Genomic DNA, 26,016 nt, shown 5'->3' on the forward strand with positions numbered 1-26,016 from the left:
TAATTGTGGAGGTGGTTTTGTAATTAGACTTTATTTAGTACCCCTAATTAGTGGTCAAAGAGCCAAAAAGTTTTCATGTAAACTTTTTCACTACCAACCAAACACGGCCTTGCATCTAGAGTTGTTGTGCTAGAATATTTGGTGGGGGAAACGGGTTCTAATAACATTCTTTTTTGTTTCCAATCACATTTCTTAACTGCTAAATTAAACTTAAACCATCATCAATCATCCCCAAAACCCAAATATCCAATTTTGAATGGCTATACATCCACTGATCTCTCGAAGTAATTCTCCTAATCATAAATATAAGTCTATATAGCTTTATCCTAATTCAAATTATTTTAACTGTGATCATCAATATCTTAAAATTCATAAATACAAAACGACAATACTAATTTATTTTATTTCAGAAAATAATACTATTCATTATGAAAATACTTCCATAATAGTCTATAACATTTTTAATATAATATATTTAAAAAATGTATACTTATATTTGTGATAGGGAAAAGAGAAAGTGATCGTGCCAAGCCGCCACTTCCCTCTTCCCCCTCGTTCAGGCATATAGGCTACTACTTGCTCTATTAATTTTAATTAAATGAACGTAATTTGGCTGCACGAAATCGATCTTTGGTCCTCAATTTTAGCTGAAAATCATGTTCACTAGCAACTGCTTTTAAATATGAACTCAGGTATATAAATCTTATGGCACGCAATAACATAAACATTATTAGACCAGCGCAGTACGGCAGTAGTGAAAATTTAATAAACTACGCCTTGTAGGAATGAATGGATGTAGTGCACGCACTGTGGCAGTCCAACGACGACCAAACTATTGCAAGAACATCATGCATAGCGTGGTGGTAAAAAAAAATCGAAGGCCATTCGCACCACGGCTTTAGTACTGTTTTTCAACAGAGCTTTTCCCCTACCTTTGAGCAAAAGATTTCATGCATGGCTTGTTTTAGGGTAATTGAGGAGCATATGTTACTGGAGCGGTCGATCAGGGGTACAAGAATGCAGTGATTGTACCTTTTGTTCCCTGCAATTGCTCAATAATTGTTGGGCACCACTCCACCGAAAAAGCACGGGCACACTCGATGTGCAAGCCTGTAACCTGGATCACATCTGCAGCCAGTAGTCCAGTACTCCACTCCCAAAACTCCTCCATCTACCTCTAGTAGTAGCACTTCTACCTGCAGATGTGTACACACACATGATACATGCATCATATCATGTGTGCATGCAAATGCATACTCATTGGTACTATGCAACAAGAGGCATGGATACATATGCATCTACATACACATATACGACGTCGGACGTGCACATGCTTTGTAGACGCAGTACCATGCATGGTACAGCTGACACAACGGCCCAGCCAGTTACTATATATTTGTAATGGAATCTTTGCTATTCTGGAGAGAAAAAACAACATGGCCACACAGGGCAGTCATCTTCGATGCTCCACAGGAGAGGAAGCGGGCCGTGCAGCTAGCGTTCGTGCCAATCATATGTCTGCAGCGGCAAGTAGTGGCCCTGGTCACGCGCATGATACTCCGATTGAAAACTAGGGTTCTTCTCATGGGGGCAAAGTGGTGGGCCTAGCACGCCATTACCAGGAGCAGCCATGCATGCCAAGATCGCAGGCTCGCGGCAGCGCGCGCACACGCAGCTTGCAGTTGCAGCGGCGAGTGATGGCCCGGTGTGTCCATATCAGGGCCACTAGCTTATCAACTCGTGCACCCGTACGGATTAATTAGAATTAATATAAACATAAGACTTATATAGCTAATAATTATGATTATCTATCTCACGCCCTCTTTCAACTATAAAATATTCTAATACATATTCTAATATATATCTTTCATTATATAGTTGTAATAAATTTCATTTTGTATGAAACCTCCATGTGTGTGATGTATATTTAATTGAACTATTTATTTAAGAATTATTTTTTCCATCATACATGAATGCATGGTGACACATATCAGGGATAGTATATTTATACAAATAATATATTAAAATATTAATTCAGAATTTTATATTGGTGCATTTTGATATTTTTGTCATAATATTATATAATTTAGATTCAGATTTAGGGGTTACTTTTATTTTTGATAATGACATGATTGGATAATTCATATCCAAATTTAGGGATTTATTTGCATTATTTTATAATGGTATAGGTGGTAATTTATAAGAAGATTAGTGGTTAATTTGAATTTTTTTATAATGGCACATGTGTGTAATTTAGTTACATATTTATAGGGTTACTTTAGTCTATTTTTATAATGGTAGGGGTGGATAATTTATTAGAAAAAAATAACAGATCCAATAACTACTATGGTTAGAGTTGTTGGGGTGATGGTCGGATATTTCTAATTTTTGTGAGAATTTTCAGGATTTCTCTATTGTTTAAGAATGTCTATCTAGGATCCTAGATGGTTTATGCGGAGTTTTTTTAAAAAAATTTAAATTTTTAATTAGTAATAGTAAGATAACCACTTAGGGCCTGTTTGGCTCCAGGACTTTTTCCAAAAGTCTCTATCACATCAAAAGGAATCTTACTATTTTATATTATTAAACAAAATATGTTTATAAATGTTTTTTGACAGCTGAGTGCTTTTTCGCGAGACGAATCTAATGAGCCTAATTAATTCATAATTTGCTACAGTGATGCTACAGTAACCATTCGCTAATCATAGATTAAGATACATCATTAGATTCGTCTCTCAGTTTAGCCCCAGGGTTCTGCAGTTAGTTTTATAATTAATATTTATTTAATACTTCTAAATACTAAAAAGTCCCTGGGACTTTTTTGAAGTCCCTGTTTCTAAACACCCCCTTAGGCAGACGGGGAGAGACTTTTGTTATCATTGCAGCTGCTGTAAAAAAGCCTCTTCTTCAGGGCCATCAGCCATATGCCTCTCCCGGGCTCCCTCCCCATTTGGTCCACTTGCGTATAGCTTGTGCATGGCTAGCCTCCATGTCTGTCTGTCGATTGCCTTGCCTCATCTCGATCTCGCCCCCCCCCCCCCCACCCACCAACCAAATCCAATGAAACTTTCTTGGAGGATCGCATAAGTGGCTGTGTTTAGTTCCCTCAACTCCTCCAAATTTTCCAAACTTTCCATCACATCGAAACATTAAATATAGCAAATGACTCATGCATGGAGTACAAAATGCAGGTAAATAAAAAAAACTAATTGCATAGTTTTAATGTATGTTGTGAGACGAATCTTTTGAGCCTAGTTAGCCTATGGTAGAACAATATTTACCACATACAAACGAAAACGCTACAGTAATTTTCGCAAACACTTTTCGCAAACACTTTTCGCAACTAAACACAGTCAATGTAAAGAACTAGGCTACTGGAGATCCCAGCTCAGATTACATATCAAGTGCAGTGATGCGCGGATAGGTCATGAGCCAGTCAGACAGGAAAACGTGTGTCGTGGTGTGGTAAACCACAGCCAGGTGCCGGAATGCACCTGCCTAAGCCCAGAGGGAGAGTACTCGGGGGTTAGCTAGGACTAGTTCGATCTCGCTGGAAGAACACGATGAACACAACAGGTTTAGAGTGGTTTGGGCCGCCGGAGCGTAATACCCTACGTCCACTGTGTGTTGTATTGCCTTAGTCTCGAGAGAGTCTTGGCGTCTCTGGTGCTGAGTCCAGTGTGAGTCTGTGTGTGTCCTCTTTGTAGCGAGCGTCTCTCTTTTATATCTAAAGGGAGGCGCGTACATGGCCGTTGGGTCTCCGACAGGTGGGCCCAATCGATGTAGTATAAAATATCATAATGTTCATACATTATGGCGTTGCAGGCGAAGGAGATCTCATTCCTGAATTTCCTTGCTTGCCCGCGGGGATCTTCCGACCGGCGTGCTTTGCCCTGTCTTGTCGAAACGGCGCTAGGCGTAGCTTGCAGTGTCGCCTGCAGCGTAGCTGAACAGCGGTGTAGCTTGCGGCGTAGGCGACATGATGAAAAAGTGCCGTGCCGTCGTATCCATTTAATGCGGTAGACGGGCTCTGCGCGGATGCAACGCATGCGGCTGCACTGTGTACCTCGGTAATATGCGGTCTACAGTGAGGCCTGACAAAGACTGCCCCGCGTGCCGGGGCGGCAGAGCACGCCTCAACCACCCGCATTGAATGCGGTGGGTGGGCGAGTCCTCCAGCGGAAGTCCCGCGCCCGCGCCCGCGCCTGCGGGACATGTGGCGGCTCCGGACCCCCTTGGCGGCATGTTAGTTCTACGCGCGTGGGAGGTCTGGACGGGCGCGAGGAGATCCCGGACCCCTATGGGGGTCCGAGTCCTCGGGCATTGGCTCGGAGCTTCCCTTCCTTAGGGACACGTGGCGTCACCGGACCCGTCCCAGAGCGGGGAGCGGGTCCGGGGCCGTTGGCCTGGTGAGGAAAGAGCCTGACCGGTGGGGTCCGGCTGCTCCGCTCATTATGGCGTAGTTACGCATGACTACGCGAGTCCTGCCTTGCTGCAGTAGAAGTGGGTATCCCTGCTACAGGGTACCGACAACTGCATGTGTGAGGAGTACGACTGCGCGGCGCTGTAGTTGTACAACACTGCAGCTTGATCGGTTGTCATCTGTTATTGCATGGTAGTACTCGGGGCTTGTTTAGATTATTTTGTATTTTATATTTTTACATTTCTGGAAAGAAATCTTCAACATTTGAAGTACTAAATATAGACTAATTACATATCTCGTCGACTAATTACATATCTCGTCTGTAAACGACGAGACGAATCTAATGAGCCTAATTAATCCATCATTAGAGCACATTTAATGTAGCAATTTAGTGTCTAATCACGTCCTAATTAGACTCATTAGATTCGTCTCGCGATTTACAATCTATTTGTGTAATGAGATTTATTTTTCGATTACATTTATTACACCATGCAAACAATTTATAAAATTTTTATATTTTTCGTTTTGGATCTAAACCGGACCAGAGTTCAGAGAAAGGAGTACACCAGAGTTCAGAGTACTGTATTATTCTCATTACGTTACGTGCGTGTTCCAAGAAAGGAGTACACCAGAGTTCAGAGTACGTGCTGGGAGTCTCTGCTACTGAAGCTAGGAGTCTACTGGTTTGTACACTACCAGCACGAGTAGCAGAGTTCAGATCCGATCCGTAAAATAGTTGTAAAAAGGATCGCATCGGATATTATAGCACACTGTAGCAATTTTCGTTTGTTTATGGTAATTGTTGTCCTACTATGACCTAACTATGCTCAAAAAATTCGTCTCGTCGTGTACATCAAAACTATGCAATTAGTTTTTTTATTTACTTACATTTAATGCTACATGCATGAGGTAAAAAATTTGATGTGATAGGTGAATAGTGAAGTTTGGAGGGAGAAATTCTATGGCAGTGTTTAGATCCACCAAAAACCCCCACAAAAACATCACTTTCCATCACATCGAAATATTAAATATAGCAAATGACCCATGCATGGAGTACTAAATGTAGGTAAATAAAAAACTAATTGCATAGTTTTGATGTACGTTGCGAGACGAATCTTTTGAACCTAGTTAGGTCATAATAAGATAATATCTACCATAAACAAACGAAATGTGCTACAGTATGCTACAGTTATTTTTCCCTGTCGCTACAGTGCTTCCCAGGGGACTAAACACAGCCTATAACTAAGGCGCGTTTAGTTCCGTTTGCAAAAAATTTTGGGTGTCAAATCAATTCTTTGACCAGATGTCGGGAGGATTTTTCGGACACTAATTAAAAAACTAATTTCAGAACTCACTTGGAAACCGCGAGATGAATTTTTTGAGGCCTTTGACCGCATCATTAGCACATATGGGTTACTGTAGCACTTATGGCTAATCATGCACTAATTAGGCTCAAAAGATTTGTCTCGACGTGTACATCCAAACTGTGTAATTAGTTTTATTATTCAATTACATTTAGTGCTTCATTCCTGTGTTTAAAGGGGGGGAGGTGAAAATTTTTGGGAACTAAACGCGCCCTAAACACATCCGTAGTAGCAAAGTAGCAGGGGACAGGCCAAAGGCAGCAAGCTAGCCTAGAGGGGAGCTAGCGGATAGCAGTGTCGTTGCGTGCAACGAGCAGTTCGTCTATCTGTTGCGTTCAGAGTCATGGTCATGATCTTGCCAGAGTTGTTCAGATAGACGCGGCACCGGTGCCGTTTGCCCCGGCACAACGCACAAGTGCGAGCCTATACGATGTTTGGACTCCTAATTAGAAGTACTAAACTAGACTAATGATAAAAAAAATTCGTAACCTCTAGACTTTTTCACCAGACGATTTTAGAGGTTAATTAGATTTAATAGATTTGTTTTTTAAATTATAAATTAAATAGATTTAGTAGATACATCCCGTGAATAAACTCTATGCATATAGAGTTAGTTTTATAATTAAAATATGTTTAATCTTCCTAATTAGTATCGAAATATTCCATGCGACAGAAATTAGAAAAGAGACCAGAGACGACATTTCCTCTAATTTCTCATGTTCTGCTCGATCGGTCTCGCCTGATGCGCACGATGACCTCCGACACGAATCATGAGCCATTCGAATACATCCAAATCGCCTTTCCAGGTTCCACCGCTCAGCTCGCCTATTCACACTCGACCGCCCTAGAGGCCAGACTATCATGACGCGCGCGGCCCCCATCTCTTCCATCCGTCTCTCTCTAATGATGCATGGTGATTTGGCCCTTTCCTTACCGTGGCATCGGCTGTGATCATCTACTACTACCGATCCGTGTAGCGCCGCCGTGCACGCAGGTCAGCAGGTGGTGGCCTTCTCCCTTCTGTACAGTTCGGTGGTGTGGGCCGCGGGCGCAGGCTTTCGGCGCCTCCACCACCGGCGGCAGGAACCGCATCATTTCGTTCGCAGGCCGGGCAACACGAACACGAGCGGGCACCCGGCGCGCGCGCGCACGCACAACATGCACCAAACGTGCCCCGGCCGTTCGTTCCTTGCTCCCCAGACACGCGCCCACGGCTTGCCCCCGTCCTCTCTCCGCAAACCGGGCGGGCCGCTCCCGCTGCATTTGTCAAATCAGACGGGGAGCGAGGGAGGCCCATGCCCCCGTGTCCACGCGTGCCGCCAGCCCGCGGCCGGCCAGCTCCAAACACCCGCCGCCCCCCGGTCGCGCATGACTCGGGCTAGTGATGCGGTTAAAGTTCTCGAAAAAATCGTCTCGCGGTTTTTTTTGGTAACTAAACGGCCCAGAGTCGTAGTCCCAGTCCCAGCCGACCCGCTCCCCTCCTCGCGGAGTCACAGGAAGGAAAGGCTTCCGGACGTCGCTGTCCATCCGTCGATGCAAGTACGGCGGGCCTAGGTTTATTCCATTTGTGACACGATCATAGGTAGGCAGTGATAGGTCGTAGCCTCGTAGGCCTTGAGCACCTGCATGCGTGTACCCCCGAGGCAAGAGGCTGCACGCATCGCGGCATCGGGAAGGAAAAGGAAGCAGGGTGACGGAAGAAAAGTCCAGTTCCAAGATCTCCCATCATGGTATGCAAATCAAATTGCTGGTGTGGCGGGTTTTAAAACGAACCCGCTAACCCACCCCGCAAAACCGGCCCAGCTGCAATATTTTTGTGGCCTAACATTGAACAACCCACTTAAGCCCGTGAACAAAAGACGGAACCCGCCGGACCCGCAACAACCCTAGCGGTGGTCGCCCGCCCGCCCGCCCGCCCGCGCCGCAATCCCCACCGCAGCCGCGCGCGTGGCCGGGGTCCGCGCGAGCTGGCCCGCATCTCCGCCCGCCCGTGGCGCCGCAATCCCCATCGCAGCCGCGCGTTTTGCCGGGGCCGGCGCGAGCTCGCCCGCATCTCCGCCCGCCCGCCGGCGCCGGCGCCGCATCTCCAACCCGCGCCCTACAGCCAGCAGGTCGTCGTCGGCAGGCTGCCCTACATCCAGCAGGTCGCGCCGCAACGGCCTGCGCTCAAGAAGGCCTACGAGCTCTCCGTGCTCTGTGACGCTGAGGTTCTTCGTGTTGTAGGGGAGCATATCAGCATAAAGATGTTGTTCTGATGTTTGGGATTTTTGGAGAGGGAGCAGCTCGTGTGGTGTTGTGAATTTGTGATTCGATGCTGCGGATTGGAGGTGGAAATCCGAGAGAGCTGCAGGATGCGGTGCAGGCATAGATGGCCTGAGATGTTGCTGTTGCTGGTTCAATCGGTGAGCAGTAGCAGAGGTGAAGGAGGAAGCTACTTCTGCTGCATCAATCAGGAACAAAAAAGGAAGCAGAGATCCATGGGCGTGATGGTGCTAGGAACAAAAAAGGAAGCAGAGATCCATGGGCGTGATGGTGCTAGTGCTTGGCTGGCTGCTTGCTGTGTGAGTTCGTGAGAAGAGGAGGAAGGAATCAGCACAGGTCTGAGGCCGAGAGCAACTGCTCAGAGCTAAGGGAGATCGAGGTACAACTATAACCTGGTGTGGGTAATGGGAACTTGGGAAGAGCTGAGGCGGCGCTCTGGACACAATGCTATGCAACCAACTTTCTTCTAAGAAGGAGTAAATGTCACTGGCGGTCCCCAAACTTGTGCCGAGATTTCAAGTAGGTCCCGGTACTCTCAAAATGCACATCTAGGTCCCTGAACTTGTCCCAAGTTCTCATCCCGGTCCCGGTACTCTCAAAATGCACGTCTAGGTCCCTGAACTTGCTAATCCATTTCATATAGGTCCAAATCTCCATAACATGCTCTCCAAACAGTACGATTAAGTGAACTAACAGGTGGGGCCCATATGACAGTCACAGCGTCATCGATCAGAGCGTGTACAGCCCCTGACTAAAAGAACTGAGGAGAGAATGAGTAGTGTTAGCTTAGCTCTACTCAATGTTCAATAGCTGACAACATTCAGCAACGTCCTATTGGCTATTGCTGAATGTTGCTGAATGTTGTCAGCTATTGAACATTGAGTAGAGCTAAGCTAACACTACTCATTCTCTCTTCAGTTCTTTTAGTCAGGGGCTGTACACGCTCTGATCGATGACGCTGTGACTGCCATATGGGCCCCACCTGTTAGTTCACTTAATCGTACTGTTTGGAGAGCATGTTATGGAGATTTGGACCTATATGAAATGGATTAGCAAGTTCAGGGACCTAGACGTGCATTTTGAGAGTACCGGGACCGGGATGAGAACTCGGGACAAGTTCAGGGACCTAGATGTGCATTTTGAGAGTACCGGGACCTACTTGAAATCTCGGGACAAATTTGGGAACCGCCAATGAAATTTACTCTTCTAAGAAGCATCCTGTCTGCAATGCTTCTCACAAGTGTAAGTTACAGGTCTTTAGAATTCCAGATAGATTTAAGGATTTTGTTTTGATTTCCTTTAGGAGTTGGTACAACTTCTAGTGCTCTTGGTGATGATGGTGTGCTTGACATTGATACCACTATCTCATTGGAAACAACATGGCATTGCATATGTAATAGACAGGCACTTAGACAGATAGAAGTAGCATTATTGATAGCATCTCATATGTTTGTAGTTACTAATTCTGTGCATAGATTTTATATAATGTCTGTCATGCCCATTCTATCAATTATTGTTCGGAAATCAGAGCTCTAAACTCTAAATAACTATGATCAGATATCAGCCAATACTCTGTAGTATGCTAAATCCTATTGTCACATTAGTTTCTGAACTTAAGGTGTTTTGTCTTACTTTCTCTAACCTTTGTAGCATGATAATTGTTTTGATTTTATTAACTGATGTTAGTATTGTGTTAAAGATGTTACAGTTCTGTCAAGTAGTCTTTGGAAGGGAGTTTTTTTTACTATTTTTTGTTCACTGTTGTTCAAAAAATAGAGCTCTGAACTCTGAATAATTATGTACTGTTGATAAAAAATCATGAAATTGCTTGAGCCTATGTGCTACAAAATTTCCTTCGCACTACAGATAAGCAGTTCTGATGAAAATTTTCTGTTTTTTGAACTTTCAGATTTGAAGAAACAAGATGCTTGGGGAAAAGTACTATGATCAGTGTAATATAGCCTTATTTGAGAGGAGCTGTCTCATCACTTTAGCAGGATGGTGTAAACCAGGATGACTTTAACAGTTTCATCATTTTTTATGTAATTTCAAAGCTTCAGTTGTCTCATTTCTGTTAAGTATTGAGTGTATTAAGTATTGAATTGACGTGCTGAAGGAAGCTAATGGTTCTAGTGCTGAAGGAAGCTAATAGTGTGCGTGCTTAGTCAAATGAATTAGCAGCGGACAAAGACGCCATATACACATGCGCGTGCACAGATATGCAGGATTTGGCGGGTTCTACCATCAAAGCTGCAAGGGCCACGAAATATATAAGCGTGACATTGTTGGGTTAGCGGCCTCCGCGAACCCGCAAAATTAATTTTGCGGTTCAATATAATAGGTAAATGTTCTTGAGTAGGCAAATTTGGACCAGAAGTGGTAAAAACTCCAATCCAACAGACTCTTTTCTTCGTTGTCGCTATCCCGCTCGTGATCTACTCCCCTCCGCTCGCTTCTTCTCCCGAGCACATCTCTCTCGCTATCTCCATCGTTCCGCGCACCCCTGCTTCCGCACGCCCCCTGCGCGTCCTCCTCCACCGGCGCAGCCTCCCCCACCAGCGCGGCCTCTCTGCGCCGGCACTGCCTCCCCCGCCGGCGGTTCCTCCCCTGCCGGCGCTGCCTCCCCCGCGCGGAGGTTCCTCACCTCGCGGCGTGGCTGCCGCTCGCTCTGCTCCAAGAAGCTGCTGCCGCCGAGGCCGCTAGCGCAGCCGGTGGCCCGCGCCATGGAGAGTGGGGGGTGGGGGTGGAGGAGGCGCGGCTTGCTGCTGCTACCGTGGCCGCTAGCACCGCTGGTGGCCCGCGCAGTGGAGGGTGGGCGAGTGGGGGTGGAGGAGGCGCGACGGGAGCAGCTGCAGGTTCTTGAGCTCCACCGGCCGTGAATCGACCTCCGGCACCGCGAATCGTCGCTGGGGGAGGGGGCAGACAGGGCCGCCGGGCTAGGGCGGAGGGGAGCAGAGAGGATGGTGAAAGGAGGGAGGAAGAAGAGGGAGACACGTGGGTCCCACATGTCAGTGGGTGGGTAGGGGAGAGAACTGAAGCAGGTGTTGAGATTTGGAGAATTGAAATAGAGTCTGTTGGAGAAAATCTCTTAATATGGATAGCATTTTTTATAGAAAGTCAGATTAAGAGTCAGATAGAGAGTCAAAAATAGCTTCTTTTTAGATAAAGGATTACCAATCCGGCCTCTATGACGAGGCATACACAGCCAAAGAAAAAAAAGTTTGCAAAAACTAGAAAAAGGAAAAAAGCACACCAGTCACTGGAGAGACTCCAAACTACTGCAAGCGATAGACATGCTTGCACCCTCCTTTAACTAAATTAAGAGATACTATCTCAATTAGTCTGCTCAAGCTGGAGAAAGTGTTGTTGGCGTGCTCCTCTCTCTGCAACTGCGCCCAGAAACAAAACCAGTATGTTCCCCTGAAGATGACCTGCAAAACCGAGTTAACTTTGATTTTGTTAAAAATTAAATCGTTTCGACATCTCCAGATCGCCCAGCATACAGTGGCAACCCCCACCCAGATGACCCTCCTAATCTTTTTAGATTGATTAGACAGCCAAGAATTAAACATATGGCGAATTGATCTAGGTGGCGTTAAACCAGTAGCATAAAAGATAATCTTCCAGACCAATCTTGCATAAGTACAGTCCAGGAAAAGATGTTGCATAGTCTCATTACTATTACATCCGCAACATTTTTGGCTTCCTGTCTAGTTCTTCTTAGCAAGATTATCTTTAGTTAAAAGTATCCCCTTTGAAGAAATCATAGGAATATCTTAATTTTTAGAGGAATATTTAACTTCTAGATCATCTTATGTCTAAAAGATGGTTGACTATCTAATAAGTGTAGATAGAAAGATCTTACAGTAAAAGACCCTGAATTAGTCAAATTCCATCTAAATGTATCTGACCCATCCACCAGCTGAACATGCGCGATCTGAGCTACAAGATTTTGCCATTCAACCAAAAATAACTAATCTCTTGGAGTTGCTCTAAGCTTAAACGGACGTTACTAGCTTCGCTCGTCAACAACTAAAAGGTCATGTAGATTTTTTAGAGAAAAAGTTTCCCCACTTTATTACAAGAACAAAGCGTACATAAAGTTCAGAGTGAAAGCAAAGCGTTTTGAGCGCGCCCGCTCAATACAAGTTCAGAAGGAGCAACTCTCATGCTTCCAAAAAGAGAACTAGAGAACGGTAAAGTCTGCAGAACCACATGGCGAAGCTCACGTTCCTGAGTTGCAACGTCGAAGTCCTGATGGGACTGCAGAGAGAAAGAAGTCCCCAACTCTGAACGTCGAAGTCCTGATGGGACTGCAGAAAGGGAGAAGTCCCCAACTCTGAACTGTCCCTCCACACGATTCTCGGCAATCTTGCTGCAAGCTGCGCCCATGCCCCAATGAAGCAGCCCATCTCCGAGGTCTTGTTCTCCTTGAATAAAGGTCTCCACCTGTCCAGCATCCTTGCCACCGCCCCTAGAACCGGATCCATTCCACGCCACGTTTTCCCCTGAAAGCACAAACCATTCCTTAGTTTCCAAATAACCCAGAGTACAGCAGCACAAACACAATTCAGATTCTCATTCTTATTATTGCTCACCCACCAACGGCCAATGGATTCAAAATCCATCCCAATTTTTTTACCCACAATGGCAGAAATTTCCATCCAAACTGAATGGCAACACAGCATTCAAAGAACAGGTGGTTAATTGACTCTGTCTCACAACAGAATAAGCATGTTTGGTCAGCGAGTTCTCTTCTTCTACCTAGGTTGTCTCTAGTCAGGAGCTTGTTTTTGGAGAGTAGCCACAGAAAAATATGAATAAAAGGTCATGTAGATTGATAACATGATGCTACTAAACTCATCACTCTGAACATACTTTCTAAAATATGCAGTAAACTTTTATGCAGAACAATTGTGCACTTGTGCTGCTCCTAGGCACCTAGCCTGCCTTGGGAGGGAACGGCAGGCAACGGGGAGCGTGACATCTAGTCTGATCCCCCGCCCGGCCGCCCGTCTTTCAGCTGGGCTCGAGATGCCCATGGCCACCCCCTGATGTGATCGCAGGATCCCATCCGATCTCTGATGCCTGGATCGATCGAGCTCGAGCCCCATTCCCATCTGCTGATGTGATTATTTTATCCCTTGTCCTTGGCCTTGTCGCCTCCTCACCGGCGAGGGGCGCTTTGTCATTGCCCCGAAAGCCGAAAGCAAGCGAAAATCAGGCCAGCGTAGACTGATCCCTGACGCGACGGCTCCGATTGGACGAGAGTAGTTTAGCACCCAGCCAGATTCTGAATAAAGAGATGGAAGTTCAAGCGTCGAGATTCTTGGGTGTATCTTTGCTGGAAAGTAGAGGACGGATAAGTTTTTTTCTTTTGAGGGGTAGGACGGATAAGTTTTTATAGGGGGAGGCCGGAGGACGGAGTGATGAACTATAAATTATGAACTCTACTCACTCCGTCTCAAAATAAATATAATTCTAAAACCGAACACGCAAACTAATGGTATGTGTAAAATTACCAAAATATTATTTGTCTTTTGTGGTGAGGGAATGTGATATTAATTGTCTTTTATGAGATTCTTCCGGAAACTGGCTTGTCTTTTGTGATAGGTGGGTTAAAGTTAATATTTTTGTGAGACAAATTTTGAACTCTAGAATTATATTTATTTTGGGATAGAAGAAGTAGCTTTTTAGGCCTAACCAAAGAGGCCATTGGGCTTGGACGAGCAAGGCTTTTGGGCTCCAGAAGATACCAAGCCCAAATCAAATGACTGTTGGCCGGCTCAATCCGAGCTCGCCCTTTTACAGGTCGGACTCCGTTGCCAATGTCCTCAATCATGCATGGATGAACACACAGCCACATAGCATTTCCAGACGACTTTCCACGATCCTCTTGTTTACAACGAAACCTAGGATCTGCCGGTATGTCGTTCAAAAGAAAAGGCGCCCTAGTACAAGGGTAAAGCCAGTAATAACATCCCAGCTGTTGGGTCTGTCAGGGTAGCTAAACAGGATAACACAATCCAATGAAGCACATCCACAGTCCACATTTATCCTAGATTCCTCCAGCGTTGAGCTCAGTGTACGTGGATCCAACGTTGTAATTCTTCACGTGTATGGAGCTGCGCTGTGTGTGGCAATGTTAGGGGTGTGACCGAGTTCAGTTGCTAGCGGGCGAGAAACCTGTATGATGGCATGTCCTCGATTCTCTGAATGTCTTCGAGCAACAGCTCCCTCTCGAGCTGGCGCCGCGTAGATTTAATAACCGACTGCAGCGATTGTTCGACGATTTGGTCAGGATGGAAGGTGCTTGGTACAAAGAACGTGTCCAACGGATCGATGCCGTATTAGAAAGGAAAGACGTACATTAAAATCCATGTAACTGGCGTGCATGTCGAGCCATTTCTGATCCATCAATTTGAAAGTTATGCAGTAAAGAATGTCAAATGCTCGATCATTTTCTGGAAAAAAAAACAAAGGTCAGATGGTCCTACCTGGAGGTAATTGTGAAAACATGATTGCTCTTACCCAGCTTCTATTAAAAGCTAATAATATATGTATATCTCTAGAGGGCCTCACACAGGTGTTAACCATTACACCTATAATGCTGTTTGGGTTTCTACACCCTTACTGAAAGTAACTGCAAAATTTTTAAGGGGCCCTTGCTAGCTGCAATGCGTTTCTAAGAAAACATGCATGTTAGACACAACTAGGCAAGTCAGTTGGGCTCACTTAAGTCCTCCAAATTTGTAAGAATATAGCTATGTTGACAACCACTAACTATTCGGTTAAGTCGGACTGTCTGAGCCTGAAAGGCCTTCCGGGATAAAAGCCTGAACTACATCAGTTCTGTAAGATTTCAGCCCTATACAAATGTAACAGTAAAAGAATGACATACCTTTAAGTAGATTTAGAAACACTGCTCCAATCAATGACTTTGGCTTAGCTGCAGCGACATCAACTTCGGATCACAGTTGTTCATTTCGATTGCTAAACTACTTTCACAGTTCGGATCAACTTAATAAGAAATGCTGAAAAGTTTGACAGACAAACCTGCTTGAAGATCAAGCATCTGAATTAACATGAATGTAATATTTACACCAGCTACAGCAAAGGGATATTCCCACAACGCTCTATCACCATTCTTCTTACAAAGGAGCTCCTGGAAGGATTTCTGCAGAGAAAGGGACTCACTGAGCTGAATTTGGGGCCCAATTGAAAATGACGCAGTTCAACAAAGTGGTGATAACCGGATTTCCCGTTGTTCTTTTCTAATTACATAATGCAGCATAACTGGACAAATCGTACATCTTTACAGGATTTACAAGATACATTATCGACCATTTCTTCATTTAATGAAATCATTAATGGATCATTGGCTGTTCAATTGCCACAATAGGGAGAAAGCAGAGTTTCAGTGAAATTCCAAGAAACATGTAAACTATGTGACTCCTTTAGATCCTTTCGAGCTCATCAAGCTCGATAAATAACATTTAAAGCCACAAGGGATGCATAAGCCAACATTGCAGAAACGTTGAGATGAATGTAAACAAGCACTTGGGTCAAGTGATTTTTACTCACTGAAAAGTTCTTAGAGAAGTACAGTAAATTCTCCAAAGATATAAAACCACCACCTCTGTAAATTCAACAGAACATATGATGACACATTTGAAATTTAACAAATGAATGACTTGGTGAAGTGCACACATTGTAATGAACGGAGGAAAGACCTGAAATCTGTAGATGGATCTTTTCCTTGCCATCCCATCTCCTTCCACTGATCTGATACTAGCCCTAGAAGTTCAGTTCCAGGAAAAGAAGCACGCCAAAGGGCCTTCAGTGCTTTCTAGTGGATATATGTGTCAGTACATAACCAAAATTAGATAGAACTCAGGAAAGGGAGATGGAATTATGGAAATGTATGCTATAGATTCCCATGCAAAACTTGCCATTCAGGTGTGTTTAGTTGGTGAAAAAGTTTGGGTTTTGGCACTGTAGCATATTTCGTTGTTACTTGACAAATAATGTCCAATTATGGACTAATTAGGCTTAAAAAATTCATCTCGTGCTAATCAGTTAGACTATGTAATTAGTTATTTTTTTCAACTGCATTTAATGTTTCATGCATGTGTCCGAAGATTCGATGTGACGGATACTGTGCAAATTTTTTTGGAAACTAAACAGGGCCTCAGATATCCTTATTTCTTAGGGCATGGGAGCACCAGTAACAAATTATTACTAACAAGGATATTACTAACAAGGATAACAACTCATAACATAAGCAAGGATATGATTGTTGTACACTTGGATCAACTGGCTAATTTGAGGGGTTCTTTCCTCCTTTTTTTTTAATACCGACATGTGTCTAATTAAATTGATGGATTGAAAAATGAAATGTGCAAGTGCCTTCAAGCTCATTGTAGATATTAGATATTTTCACCTTTCCCCCGAACCTAAGCATGAGAATGCAACTGTACTGTTAAGTATATCAACACACGTTATACCATGCCAGTTGTCATCTTGAATTAGGATACCAAAGCTCATCACAGCACATTCAACGGTAACAAAGAAAAAAATGTGCATTTCTATTATCATATATAGCTCATACCTGATGATCTAGATTTGAACTATCATACTGCACTTCTATCCGGTTCTGCAATCTATGCCAGCACTCTTCCTGGAACAGAGAATGATCAAGTATTATTCCTGTAGGAATTTTCATGTCCCAAGAATCATACATGTATGACAGCAAGAACACGCAATGCAATCAGAAAGCCCTCAATCAATACTACAATTCACGTTTCCATATATTGCCCCCTGGCGGAGAGAGGGGGTTAAAACTTTTCAGCGGAGGATCAATCATTCATGTTTCAGAATACTGATCGCGTGCCACAAGGGAATAAAAAACGAGAGAAGATGTTGCTAACGCCTGCTTGGAAGGGATACAAGCCATTAGGAATGAAACGAGAATGAGCTTTTCACCTGAATGGCGGTCAGATCGAACGAGAGGCGCGCGTCGCTATCCCTTCTCTGCGCGCAGACGCACGAGAGCCCCCTCCCGATCCACGCCGTGGACACGCCCACGACCTCCGCTGCGGGCGCACGGAAAAGGAAGGGGGGAAATTCGTCACCGTGAGCCTCTGCACCGAGACAAACAGCGCGATCAAACGATGAAGCCACGCGCGTACCCGGCGAGGAGTGGTGGCGGTGGTGGTGGACGGCGCCGGCGCCGGAGAGGCGGCGCACGGCGATGAAGGAGCCGGCATTCTGGTCCATGCCGAACGAGCGCGCGCGCGCGCTGCTCCCCGCCTCCCCGACCTCGCCCTCCCCCGTCTCTCGCTCTCTCTCCTCTCTCCCTTCCCGATCTCTGTGTCTACGCGCCGCGATCCGCGCGGGAACCCATGCATAGCCGGGGCGGAGGGAGGGAGGCCGCGGCTCCCCAATCCTGGCGTGCGCGAGATCCCACGGGCGGATCGACCACGAGGGCTGTCTCCACGACGCGCCGCGCCGGTGGCACCCCCCTGGTTTAGCTGGTTCGTTTGGCTGGCAACTTGGCGCTTCTAATTGGCTTGGCTCCGGATGGTGGCGCGAATTATTGCTGTGTCGTCTTCGTCTCGCTTCAGCTTGAGACGGCTTCCCTGTTTGAGGCGCCAAGGACGTCCAGCGTAGAAAGCAACTTTCCTTTCCTAGCCAATCCCAGAGGCTTTCAAGCAAGGCGGATAGAATTGAATCTTGGTGTACCCAAATGAATGTCTTCAGGTTGCAATGTTGTGTTTAACAGCGCCGAAAGAACACTGAAATCCGTATTTCACTTTTAAGAAATATGATGCGGTTTATGTTTGTCAAAGACGAATAAAAGAGATACCAAAGAGCTTAGCTAGATCATCAATCTCGTCTCCCAATGGGCGAAGATTTAGATCAACAGCAGCGTGGGTTCCCAAAGACTGTCCGCATATTCCAGACCAAGTGTCCAAAATACACCATTCATAAGTAGCCTATAGCTGCAGCATAAAATATATTGATGCCCGTGGGAAGCAAGATGCATAGGCAAACAGCAAATGAGCTTGTTTAAGCTTTATTTTCTTACTGATGAAACCAGAACATCCACATTCTACAAAGGCAACACAAATTTACAAGTTATCTATGAAGTACATCAAACCTGTCACAAAGGTTTGGTGTAATTCATACTCCATAAGCATCATTGGAGATTGATCCTACACTCCTATTTCAGAAACAAGTGATTCTTTGGGTTATTATGGAACTGACTGATACCACCGGCGTTTTACTTCAGTTTTTGTCCGAACCTCCCTGAGCCTTCCATCAGTTCCATAGTCTCTCTCCATCACAAGATTGATCCCTTCTTCTGAGTACCACCCAACCCCGATACAGAGCACACCGTCCTCATTGATGTCAACATAGGCAGTGACGCCACCAGGTAACCAGAGCACGGTGACATCCTGCATGTCAAGCATCTCCTCCTCCCCAAAGAAAACTGAGCTCTCAGGCAGGGTTCTCTTCTTCACAGTCTCCATGCACAAGTAGACAAAAGGAGCACCGCCCTCTAGCTCATGCATTTCATCACTGAAAATTGGTGTTGCACTGACTTCATATACTTTCCAGGAGCCTGTCAGTTCTGATGGTTTGGTCCGGCTTCTTTGAGAGAATGGTTTAAGCTCAACGAGTGTATCACTGCAGAGAAAATAAATGCAGTTCATTAGAAAATTTGTAAAGTCAATATTGTACAAAATTAAGCATTATTTATACATCCAGACCACATGAAACAATTTATGTTTTTTTTAAGAAAAAATCATGGTCGTTCACGACTTCATGTTCCACCCATAGAGAAAATCTGGAGTTATTCAGTCAAATGGCTCCTCAGCTCATGTTTGGTCTTCCACTTCCTTTACTGGTTAGTGTCTGCATACAGTTACTAGTGAACCAATTAGGTTTGAAACCCTCAAATAATTGACCAGACGTACAAGAAAATTGTACCTAGACAAGTTTTCTGTATTTCTATCTTAGTCTCTATGAACTTGATGTGGTTAGTTTTGAATCATGCAGTCTAGAACCTGTACTTTGTGGACCCCTTGGCCCACAAAAGAAAATTTCGGTGGCGCTTATGGAGGAAATATTTGATAAGTACACAAGATGGTTTTGTTGCCAAATACAAGGTCAGCAACTTTTGGAAGACAGTGTAGCTCATCAGGAACAAGAGTGAGCACAGAACCTTATAGAAGAATGTCACCATATCCTGAAGTGAATCACACACAATAAAATGTCACCATATCCTGAAGTGATTCACACATAATAAAATTTTTAAATAGTCTTGATTTAAATCTTTTTAAAAACAGTTATATCTATTATACCATTCTTTATCCTTTCTTGATTGGTCTGACCAACCTTGAACTATTATTGCCATGAGCAGTAAAGCAAATGGATAAATTCATAGGATAAGGCAGAGTCTTACTCTTCAACATGGATATTTGCTGGGCTGGCCCATTTTTCTTCATATACAGCAACCCTTACAATTTGTATGTTAGCTCCTCCTTCATTAAACTCAATTGTATGCACAATCCGCAACCTATTGTGGCAACCTTTGACAAGACACTAAAATACAAATGGATGTCATAAGTCATCAATGGTAAACCAAGGTACCATACCCACATGCAGCATTTAGATACAAATGGTACACATATCTAATGGACACGTGAAACTCTTTCCAAAAACAATACTGTTCAAACTTGAAAGTTGTAGAACAGCTGGTTAATTAGTAACATAATTTGGGAAGGATTTTTCCTTATCCTTACAAAGTAAATACAAGGCTGGTGAAGTTGCTATTTATACATGTGCATAATTTAATCATAAAACTCATTGAAATTGCCTGAAAATGGCACATTTATTACAACAACAACAACAACAACAACAACATAGCCTTTTTTCCCAAGCAAGTTGGGGTAGGCTAGAGATGAAACCTGAAAGAAATAAGTTCAAAAAAAAATGGCACATTTATTGCACACTAAAAATGCAATTTAATGAGCAACATAGCCACACAAAAAGGAACATGGTTTCTATTTAATAGGTACAGAAAACAACATCGCAAAAGGAAGAAATTAGCACAGGATGGTTTCAAGCAAACAATATGATACCAATCGACTTTAAAACAACAGATCCTTGTAGCAAATTTCAGTTTGGAAATATCAGCGACTTTCATGTCAAAACTATAGCCTTCCAAGGTACTTTGTTTGGGACAGCAAAAAGGTTCATCTAGCAAAGCAAAACTAAGTTATGGCATCCAAATGTAAAACAGAAAGAGGAAAAAAAAGAAGACGTAATTTTCTCCAAGAAAAGATGTTCATGTACAGAAGCAACTTATTCTACTTAGCATATAGAGATAAGCATTCTTATCATTCAAGTAAGCCTAGACCTTTGCGTGCTGTTTGCGAAAATTGAAAATGAAAACTTAAGTGGAGTAGACATACTTGCTCAAACTTATATGTTGGTGAAAGGAAGTATTTAGATTCATCATATTCACCAATCGCAATATCAACTGGACCTCTGGAGTACGATCCATCCTGAAATTCAAAGAACAGTGGTCAAAAGGGTACTGGATTATTCATGAACAAGAAGACAAGCTGATTATAACCCAGTTTTCCAGAGAAGTTAATGGCCAGAGAATAATGCACTTGAACAAGAATGGATATATAAGGCATCAATGTCTTTTTCTTATAACTGAAACTCACAGAAGAATGACTTGCTTGTAATGCAGCTTCTCAACGCTTTTGAATAATGCAGGCCTAAATGTATAATAGTTCTAACAATTTATTGCATTACCTCACAACTAGCTTCTTTTTCTGACAGAGAAGCCCACCTAACTGTTCAAGTATTGCAAGGACAAAATACTAAATTCACATTTTCACATACAAAGATCCTGGTAGGCTAGTGGCTAAAAAAGTGACAAATTCCATATTTTGCAAAGTATAGTAAAAAATATTGATGACAGTAGAAAATATGCCATGGTTTTCAATTAGCAATGAATACAAAGAGAATCATGCACATATATCAGTATCATTGGATTTCATAACGAAAGAAATTGGACGAAAAGACAAAGGAACCCTACCTCAAAAAATACGATTCCAGGCTCCATAGCAAAAGTTTCTTCATCAAGCACAGCACTCTTGTTAAGATCAAATGACTCATATGAAGGCAAATCAGCTGTTCCCTTCCCACTAGAAGCATCATAACTCCCACCATCATATGATGCGATCTGCTTCACAGCTTCCCCAAAAGGATTGATAGGGACCCAATTTGTTCTCCTTCGGATCTCGGAGCCATGACCACTATCAAAAGATCTCTCAATGTGAGAAAGAGTGTAACAGTCATAAAGGTACTCTTCTTTGCTCCCAACTCCAACAGGCTCCATCTCTGCTGTGATTGGCGAGAAGACAGCTCCAACACCCTTCCAGTTACCACTCAAGCTACTCGCAAATGTATCCCAAGAAGGCTTTATAACAGGTTCCTAAGATTGAAAACTGATAACATCAGAAGCCTCCATCAAATTGTTAGTAATAATGTATGTCAAATTATTAAGCAAACAATTTGGAGGGAGAATGTTGTTTCCCCCAGCTTAATCCCAACCATTCACCGCTATATGAACCCTACCAGAACTAATGAGTACTAATTAGAATGCTTGAACCGAATGAATTATCCAACCATCAATTAGTGTATCTCTGAAGCAGCTATTGGCTTAAAGTCTAATAAACTAACTTCAAACTGTTAATTGATGCAGATAACTAAAGCCACCGGTTGGATTTCGCAGGATTAACATGAGAAGCCCTCCACTGTTCCTCCAAAATGGTAATACACTAATGCTAGAAACTCATGTATCCGCCTTATATTTGTAATCATGTCACTTACCTATGATGGACAGATTGAGAAGAAGCATGAAATACCTGAGTTTGGAGCACGGTCTCGACCTCCACGAGCATGGCTCCAGACACCAGAATCCTGGAGTCCGCATCCTTGCCCTTCCTCCTCGGCGGCGGCGGGGGGAGGCGGCGCCCGCCGGGGCGCCTCCTGCGGCGGTGCTTCGGGCCCCGCCCCGCCTCCTTGGCAGCGCGTTCGTTGTCGACGCTCCAGACGTTCTCCTTCCCCCTCGGCGACGCCTTGCCGCCCCCGGCGGAGCACGAGACGGAGGCCCTAGGCGGCGCGACACCGCAGGAGGAGGAGGAGGCCCGGCGGCTCGGGGCGGAGAGGGTGAGCCCGCCGCCGCCGCACGCGCCCAGGCACGTGGGCGGCTGCATGCTTTGCTACTAGGTGTAGTGCTCGATCGATGGTCGCGTGCGCGCGCGGTGCCGCTCGGCGAGGGTGGAGAAGCTGCGAGGTTGGGGATAGTGCCTCGGAGAACGCTGTGAGATTGACATGTGGGGCCCCAGGCACGCGAGAGCCTCATCTACGTGGAAATATACTTTTCTTTTTTCCTTCGGTCCAGCGGAAAGCGGCTTTTCAGTTACTATAAATGTAATTCTAAAACTACACACACAAACCAATGTATGGTATGAAATTATCAAAATACCTCTTGTTTTTTATGAGAAGGATCTAAATAATATTTTGTCTCTTTTCTAAGAGTATCTCCAAAAGCTCTTGTATAATATTAGTTAAACATAGAGATTTGAAGGCTATGTAAAAAATATACAGCTTCCAAAATTGAGGGCTAAATCAACAGTCTTTTTAAATTAGACTCTTCATATTTTACTTTATTGGTGGGCCCCACATGTCACCCTCCTTATCTTCTTCTTCTTCCCCACCTCTGGCTCCAACTCGCCTGGATCTCCGGCGCTCACGCCGCCTCGCCCTCGGCTGCGCCGGGGGCCTCCTCCGACGGCGGCGCCTCGGCCTTGGCGCCCGTGGAGCAGGACTTAAAATATTAGCATTCATACATTCACTTAAAATATTAGAGTTTTGGTTAAATTTTAGCCCATTGTATTAGCACTTCTGTTTGGATGGACTAGTGCTAATGTTTAGCACTTGGATCCAAACAGAACCTTAATTTAGTAACTTTGCAAAAACCTTGACGCAGTGCGAAAGCAAATGGAGCTGTTGTAGGGTCGAGATGGCGGACTAGAGGGGGTGAATAGTCCTTTCTAAAACTAATTGCGCCGGCTAACCGAAACTTATGCGGAATTGAAACTATTCGCTTAGCCAAGACTTCACCCCTGTAACTATGACTCTAAGGCACCTCCAAAAAGATCATACACAAAGCAAATTGAGTGCCAAGCTAGCAAGAGCTCTCCTAACAATTCTAATGCCAAGCCACACAAGTCTAAGCACTAGTACTTCACAAACCGGAGGAGCTCCTACACAATTCTAATGAGCAAAAGTATAGAGCCAAAACTAAGCTCACTAGATACTCAAGGATAAGGATACACAATCCAAACCCAAGATCTCAACTTGCTTAGCTATACAATCTAAGCAAGAGCAACTAATTAAGCTACACAAGCTAACTAGTTACACTAGGATCTCTACTTCTAGCTACACAAGCAAGAAGATGATTAGCAAGCTACACAAGCTAACTAATTACTAGAGAGCAACTACACATGCACAAGATATATATGAATGTAAATACAAGGCTTGTGATTTGGAGAATGCAAATCACCGAGAAGAGTAGACAAAATTGACACGGTGATTTTTATCCCGAGGTTCACTTGGTTGCCACCAAGCTAATCCCCGTTGAGACAAGCTCCAAGGTTGCCACCGATCCTCTTGCTAGTGGTGACTCTCAAGTCACACTCTCCCATGTGGAGTGCTCACACTGAGCTCTAGCACATGATCCGGCCGGACCACTTGTTGCTCTTCACGTCTCGCTCAACTAGAGTTGCTCTTCGCGGCTCCCGCGGGGTGAGCACAATGCCCCTCACAATCTCTTCCCGGAGCACCGCACAATCTTCTTGCGGGCTTCAACGGAGACTCTTGCCACCAAGCCGTCTAGGAGGTGGCAACCTCCAAGAGTAACAAGCACACCGGCTTGCAACACAATCACCTAGTGCCACTCGATGCAATATCTCAAAGCATTCGCACTAAAATCGCTCTCTCACTCGATCGGATGATTACTATCAAGTTAGAGTGAGTATAGGGCTCTCAAGAACTCTCACACATGGACACCAAGTCCCCAAGGTGCTCAGCAACCTCAAATGGCCGGCCACACCCTCTATTTATAGAGGGAGGCCCCAAACTAGCCGTTACACTCAAATCCCGTGAAAACAGAGTTTTCGCGGACTGTCCGCCTCACAGAGACCGGACCGTCCGCCATTCAAAACCAACGGCTAGAACTGCAATGATTGTGTCAGAATCGACCGTTAGAGCCTCGGGCGGACTGTCCGCACCCCTGGGGCGGACCGTCCGCGGTTCAAAACTTCGAACCAACCGATTTGCAAACGTCTCTGACTAAATCTGGAAGTGACCGGCGGACTGTCCGCTCCCCAGGGGCGGACCGTCCGCCGTTCAAAAAGTGAGCACACACAGAAACCGTAGTGTTTCTGTCCCAGAATTTTCAGTAGGAGGCGGACCGTCCGCCCCCAAGGGCCGGACCGTCCGCAGTACAATTGGACACCCAAGACAGAACTATCAAGTTTCTGCGCCCGTTTCAACTTTTAAAGGCGGACCGTCCGCCCACATGGACCGGACGGTCCGCAGTTCATTTTGGACCACCAACAAAGCAAAAAACGGTTCTGTTCGAGCTCATCCGAGATAACGGCGTACCGTCCGCCCCCCAGGAGAGGATCGTCCGCAGGTCTATTTCCAGCAGAAATGTACCTCGGTAAAACGGCCATAACTCTTAGCTCCAATGTCCAAATTTGGTGATCTTGGACTCTATGGAAAGCTTATTCAGATGGCTACACAACCCAACTGAATATTTGATCCAAAACACAATGGATCAAAGTTGTATTTCACTCAAAGAGCCAACCTAATCTCCGAAGAATACCGAAAAGCCTTTCTAGCTTCCCCAAGTTGATAAACATCAACTCCAACTCTTTCTCCTTTGCTAATGTGCCAACAACACCAAGTGAACAATACCATGTGCATGTGTGTTTGCATTTTCACAATCATTTTCAAAGGATTTTCACTTGATCTCACCACACCACTCGATCCTAGCAACATCGCAATGTTAGATCGCTCAAGTGGCACTAGATGACCGATATACAAACAAGTTTGCCCCTCTTGATAGTACGACCATCTATTCTAAATCCGGTCATGCACTTCTCTACACAACCTTTGACCGGTGAAATGAAATGCCCTACAAGTCATACCTTTGCCTTGCGCATTCCATTTCATCTTCCCAAATGTTGATGCCACACAAGCACCAAACTCTATCAAGCCTTTTGATCATCATCATGAGTCAACACTTGGCTTGATCTTCCTTGAATGATATGATCCACTCCATATCATCACATGACCTCTTTGGTCCATCGATCTTGACATTGCTCGCTCTTCACCGTTGCCTTGGTCCATCGACGCCAAATCTTGCCCAAGCTTCACTGCCTCGCGGTCCCTCGCTTCAAAGCCTTGACTTGCCCTTCTCCATTGCAACCGGTCCATCAAGCCAAGCCTTGTCTTGATCTTCTCCACTTTGGTCACATAACTCCATGTCATGTCTCATATGCAATGAGTTCCTCCATCACACTATATGAGCATAGCATCAACCCTTAGTCATTTCTCCTTTATGGCACATGTTGCTCATACTAGTGTCTTTGTGTGGACTAATCACCTGTGTATCTCAACATAAATACTTATTAGTCCACCTAAGTTATCACTCAATTACCAAAATCAAACAAGGGTCTTTCAGCTGTACATAGTATAAGTACAAACATCTGCGTCACACAATAAACTCATAAGTGGCTATAGAATAGAATGTTGGGTTCTCGGCTTATTTACCACCCAATCAATACGCATACATGAGGGTTAGATAGA

General features: G+C 44.6%; 2 protein-coding genes and 1 long non-coding RNA gene across 3 annotated transcripts; 1 reads left to right on the top strand and 2 right to left on the bottom strand.

The window, feature by feature from the left end:
• Positions 1-9,257: 9,257 nt before the first annotated feature.
• LOC120683285 lies at positions 9,258-10,193 on the top strand. Its single transcript, XR_005678750.1, has 2 exons — positions 9,258-9,291; positions 9,959-10,193. It is a non-coding gene; the product is annotated as an uncharacterized LOC120683285 (long non-coding RNA).
• Positions 10,194-13,890: 3,697 nt separating this feature from the next.
• Positions 13,891-17,595, bottom strand: LOC120681892 (ELMO domain-containing protein A-like). Its single transcript, XM_039963551.1, has 9 exons — positions 17,241-17,595; positions 17,035-17,144; positions 16,661-16,729; positions 15,783-15,898; positions 15,634-15,688; positions 15,106-15,226; positions 14,951-14,998; positions 14,419-14,513; positions 13,891-14,321 (listed from the first exon to the last, which is right to left on the bottom strand). Exons 1-9 carry the CDS (start codon positions 17,326-17,328, stop codon positions 14,220-14,222), a joined length of 804 nt encoding a protein of 267 aa, XP_039819485.1. The 5' UTR covers positions 17,329-17,595; the 3' UTR covers positions 13,891-14,219.
• Positions 17,596-18,096: 501 nt separating this feature from the next.
• Positions 18,097-22,484, bottom strand: LOC120681891. Its single transcript, XM_039963550.1, has 5 exons — positions 22,002-22,484; positions 21,170-21,568; positions 20,532-20,624; positions 19,520-19,659; positions 18,097-18,741 (listed from the first exon to the last, which is right to left on the bottom strand). Exons 1-5 carry the CDS (start codon positions 22,350-22,352, stop codon positions 18,306-18,308), a joined length of 1,419 nt encoding a protein of 472 aa, XP_039819484.1. The 5' UTR covers positions 22,353-22,484; the 3' UTR covers positions 18,097-18,305.
• Between the last annotated feature and the right edge of the window lie 3,532 nt (positions 22,485-26,016).

This window comes from Panicum virgatum, chromosome 7N (assembly GCF_016808335.1).
Source record: "Panicum virgatum strain AP13 chromosome 7N, P.virgatum_v5, whole genome shotgun sequence".
NCBI classification, from domain to species: Eukaryota; Viridiplantae; Streptophyta; class Magnoliopsida; order Poales; family Poaceae; genus Panicum; species Panicum virgatum.